Source organism: Petaurus breviceps, unplaced genomic scaffold, assembly GCF_028583685.1.
Source record: "Petaurus breviceps papuanus isolate PSGF00001 unplaced genomic scaffold, PetGlider_PUasm1.0 156, whole genome shotgun sequence".
Classification (NCBI taxonomy): Eukaryota; Metazoa; Chordata; class Mammalia; order Diprotodontia; family Petauridae; genus Petaurus; species Petaurus breviceps.
The window spans coordinates 6,523,605-6,528,340 of NW_027185720.1; the positions used below are offsets into that span (position 1 = coordinate 6,523,605).

The window sequence follows — 4,736 nt, forward strand, 5'->3', positions numbered from 1 at the left end:
AGGCTTCGATTTACATACAGAGAACTGAATGTTAAAGGGCCTTCTTTCCCCCCCCCCCCCATAAAAGCTTTAAAATACGTGATGGAAGTCCATCGAGCCGCTTTTTGAGCAGCACGGCCCGTTCTCGGTGCGAGCGGCCTCTAACGAACTCACCCTAAGTGTAATAGGTGTGGGGACATCCCCCAGCCGCGTTTAGTAGTACGTTCTGGTTATGCCTTAAACTTATGAGTAAGGAAAATAACGATTCGGGGTGACGCCCGAATCCTCACTACGCATGTGAGAAGAATTTTTGAGCGGGTACAGGTTGTCCCTAAGGTGACCCGCCTACTTTAGCGGGATGCCTGGGTGTAGCGATCTGCCCGTCCCTTTCTGTTTAGTTGTAGAAAAAATAGACTTGTTTTCCTTGGCTGGGTTGTTGGTGGCTTACAATTCTGTTGCTTAAACTGAGTGGGAAGTCGGGGGTTGTTCCAGGTAGAAGCCGGAAGAAAGGCGTGGTCGCTAAACAAGAGGATTTGGGGACGGGGCTCTTACTTAAAGTACATGGTGTTAGCACGGGTCCCCAAGTGTTGCGAACTCTCCCAACCTGGATGCTTTCATTTCGGGGTTGGAGTAGTCTAGGCCAGCAAGGCTGGGGTAGGAAAAGCGCTAACTACAACATGGGTGTTTTCCTAGGTCCTTGTTCGCGGTGGGCTTCAGGGATTTGGGGGTTTTTCTGGAAAGAGCGGAACTCCGGGCTGGCTGGCCGGTCCTGGTCGTGAATAAGCCCTGGTTATTGTATTTTTGCTTTTTTTTTTTTGGAGAGGGCTGGGGGGGATAGTAGGGCAATTGGGGTTAAATGACTTGCCCAAGGCTAGTAAGTGTTAAGTGTCTGGGTTTAGATTTGAGCTCAGGTCTTCCTGACTCCAGGGCCGGTACTCTATTCACGGCGCCACCTAGCCGCGCCCTGGCTATTGTTTTTAACTAATATTAAGCCCTCCCATTTGCAAAGCCCAGGGCACCTGGGGAATCCTTGGCAGGCCCAGGCTGAGAATCCAGCTCCGCCGGCCTCCAGGCCAGCGAGCCACTGATTTTAAGTGCCTGCAACACCCGACTGAAGGCCACCTCCCATGCCCCTCGGACCCTCAGTATCTCTCTCTTTCTCCGATGGGGTTAATCGTCCTTCCAGTCTGGACCTCCCAGGGACCCTTAAACCACAACGTGCTACATACAGAAATGTGTACCTATTATAAGTGAATGAAAAAAAAGCATTTCCTAAGGGGCTTAGGTGCAGTAAAAATCGAGGCAGTCTGGGGGCGGCCAGGTAGCACAGCAAGTAAGAGCACCGGCTCCAGTGTTGAGAAGACAGCACCCACCCAGAAACACCTGGCCGCGTAACCTTGAGCCAAGTTACTTAACCCCAATTGCTTAGGGGCGACCAGGTGGCTCAGCGAGTAAGAGCACCGGCTCCAGTGCTGGGACGACCTGGAGATCGAATCCCGGGCTCAGACACTCAGCACCACACCCAGAAATAACTGGCAGTGTAACCTTGAGCAAGTTACTTAACCCCGATTGCTTAAAAAAAAAAAAAATCGAGGCAGTCCCAGCTCAGCATCGCAGCCACCATCAGAAAGCACTAGCATTACTAGCTCCAGGGCTGTAAGAGTGGAGACAAAAGATCCTGGGTTCAGATTCCAGCTCTGATGTTATACCCCTGTGACCTGGAGCAAGTCACCCAAGTCCTGTGGGCCTCCTCTCATCTGAAAAGTAAGGACCTTGAACTGGAGCAAGCCCCTTCCAGCCCTGATCAATGGCTCAAGCCCTAAGGGGTGCTCTTCCATTCCAGTGTGGGCAGCTCTAGCGGTCAGGAAGGCTGCCCTCCAGAGCCCAGGACAGCCAGCCTCATCTTCCGTTTCCTGGAGGAAAGCTGATCCAATCCTTGACAAAGAAACGCAGCCACAGCAAAGCAACATTGAGCAAAGTTTTATTCTATTTTCTGCATAAAAGAAAAAGTAGCCTGGAAGAAAGCTGCTATTTGAGACGGAAGCGGGACAAAGGTATTGGTGGCAGCACCCCCTGCCTTAACCCACCTGCTGCTCAGGGAACCCGTGGGTGCCCTCCGGAGGATGTGCAGAGGTGCCTGTGGGGGAGCAAACGCGGGCAGCACCCCCAGCATCTCCCCTCTGCTGGCCCAGGGTTCTGCCCCACTGGGAATGACTGGCACACACTAGTGGCCCCATGTCCATCCTCTGCATTCCCTTTCTCTCTCTGTAGCCCCTACTTCTGCCTCCCTCTTGGCCACCCTGTCACCTTCCCATCACTAGCATGCACACAACCCATACACACACAGACACAGTCATACACTGACCTGCACATGGGCATACAGGGACATACACACACACACACACACACACACACACACACACACACACATCCCCTTACCTTCCTACTCCACCCAGCCTGGCCAAGTGTCCCTGTCCTTCTGATGCCAAGGGATGACTGTTATTTGCAAGGCAACATGTGAAGGGGGGAGGTAGTCACTGAGCAGAGGCCGACCCCTCAGAGAAGGGAAGGAAAGAAAAACCACACATGTGGTAGGCCAGAGAGCTGTGAGACTGTCTGGCCTCTTGGCATAAGAATCAAAGAGGTGGGGCTGCCTGGGCAGGGGCCACAAAGCTTGGTGCCAAGAGGGTCTCTGCCCTCTCCGGGAAGGTCACTTTGGAATCTGGCTTCCTCTTGAGGCTGCCATTGGAAGGGGCAGGGATAAGGGGAGGGGGCTGGGACCCTTGGCTGACCATGCCAAAGGGGGAAAAAAAATCGAGGCCCTTGGAATCTGTTTTTCTCTCTCTCCCTCCCTCTGTCTCCCCCCCCCCCCACACACACACACTAACACGCTCACACATACACACCCCATACTCCTTGACCACTTGGGGTCCCATCCATCCCCGTGGCATCCCAGCAGAGGAGCTGACCTCTTGCCCAGTCACTCTGCATTCACACCATTCCTGGCCCAGCCCCAGCTGCAGCCCCAGGTTTCAGGTTCCCTTCCTTACATATCCTCCACAAGGCTGAAGTGCATTTTTCCAACAAACAAACAGCTTTCTTTCCATTTCCCTTCTGAGTCAGAGGACCAGACACAGCCGATCACCACCAACAAGGCCTGCAGGAGTAAGCCTGCCCTCCCTGTTCTCTGGGGACCAGAGAGGTGACAAAGCCTTCCCCCATTGTCCTGCCTTCCCAGGAGACCATGGGCCTGGCCGCCTGGCACTCCTGGAGCTAGCCTGGCTTACCCCCTCTGTGACTTCAGAGCTGCCCTGGGCTGAAGCAGGGGTAGCCAGCCTGGGAGTCTCCTGTGTGCTGCACATGGGCTCAAGCTAATGAGACAGATCCAGGTCTCAACATACCACGGAGGGGCCCCGAGGGAGCTCGGACCAGCCAGGGCTGGAAGCCGCCTCCTTGGGAGAAACCCTTTCCTGCATGGGAGCTGGATTAATGGAGAAGAAAAAATAAAATTCTAACCTTTTTAAAAGACCAAGAGCCTCCTTTTTAGGCCGTGTGTGACTGAGAAAAATGAACCTTGAAAAGACGTTTGGTTGTCCGGGGGGCAGGGACTGTGTCCCAGCTGAGTGACAAGCATGACCACCTGCCTGGGAACCTGTCACCCCTGGCAGGAAAAGGGGCTGGAGGCACCCTCTCAGGGAGGGCAGGGGGCAGAGGCTGCCTGCTTCACTAGCGAGAGGGCTGCCAGTCTAGAGACCTATGTTTGGGTGTTGCTTCCCAGCACCGGTCATGGGGCCATTTGATTATGTGTATGTAAGTGCGCATGTGAGTAAATGTGTGTTTGTGTGTGACCTTGTTCCCATAAACCAGCTCCCCGCCCTGCTATGCTGCCCTAGGGCACTGTCGCCCGCTAGAAGGAGAAGCGCAGGTCCTTGGGGTACCCCACTTTGTCCAGGTTGGGGATGCAGGCATACTGGATCATGGGGGGCGGCCCACACATGAGGATCAGGGGGCCGACTTCAGGGGAAGGCATGTGCTCTCGGATCATGTCCTCATTCACAAACCCTTGGCTGTAGTCCCAATCTGAAGGGTCAAGAGAGGAGAGGAAACAGAGATATGGTTTTGAGGATGGCCCAGTGAAAAATTTCCTCAATTCTCCTTTCCCTCCCCAGCCATCTTGCCCACCCCTCAAGGCCCAGCTCAAATGAATCACCTCCTCCATGAAGCCTTCCCTGATTTCCCAGCCCAGCAGAAATGAAGGAGTCAGTGAGGTGGGGCAGGAGCCTTGGCCTTGGAGACATCCATGGACTCTCAGAACCTCTCTTTTGGGGCCATGTACAAGGAGCTCCCCGTGTCTGAGCCACAGGCCCAGAAGATCTCTGACAAGGGGGGTGTCTAGTCTCTGCTAGAAGATCTCTAGGGAAGGGGTGTCCCTCACTGCTGACACAGCCCCCTCCCTCTGGGACAGCCCCTTCCCCTGGCACATTCCCCACCTGCCACCTCACCTTCAGGGGCTTTATCCACAGTGAACCAGAGCTTAAACTGGGCTGAGTGCTGGCTCCTCAGCTCCTCTAGCTCAGGCCGGAGCAGAATGTCCTTCTCTGTCTGCAGGAGGGAGAGACAGAGTCAGACAGAGGGTGGGGAGAGATAGCGTCGGCCCAGCTCTCCCCCAGGGATGCTCAGCCATGAATGGGGAGGAGGGCTGTTTCCTCCTTGTCTCTCTCCCTCTCCCCCTCCTCTCTCTTTCCCCTCTCCCTCCC

At 54.8% G+C, this 4,736-nt stretch overlaps 1 protein-coding gene and 1 non-coding gene across 3 annotated transcripts in view; one reads left to right on the forward strand and one right to left on the reverse strand.

Moving 5' to 3' along the window:
• Positions 1-211: 211 nt before the first annotated feature.
• On the forward strand, positions 212-362 carry LOC138156752 (U12 minor spliceosomal RNA). The gene has a single exon (XR_011167215.1). It is a non-coding gene; the product is annotated as a U12 minor spliceosomal RNA (small nuclear RNA).
• A 1,582-nt stretch (positions 363-1,944) lies between these two features.
• The window catches only part of CYB5R3 (cytochrome b5 reductase 3), a 33,251-nt gene continuing 30,459 nt past the window's right edge, over positions 1,945-4,736 (reverse strand). Inside the window, exons 8-9 of one of the 2 annotated variants that reach the window (XM_069081959.1) lie at positions 4,482-4,581; positions 3,055-4,059 (exon numbers count right to left, since the gene is read on the reverse strand). In XM_069081959.1, coding sequence (XP_068938060.1) covers positions 3,887-4,059; positions 4,482-4,581 — 273 coding nt within the window. In that variant the 3' untranslated portion in view covers positions 3,055-3,886. Of the gene's footprint in view, positions 2,176-3,054; positions 4,060-4,481; positions 4,582-4,736 lie in introns of those variants that run through there. The other variant, XM_069081960.1, reaches the window with a different exon arrangement.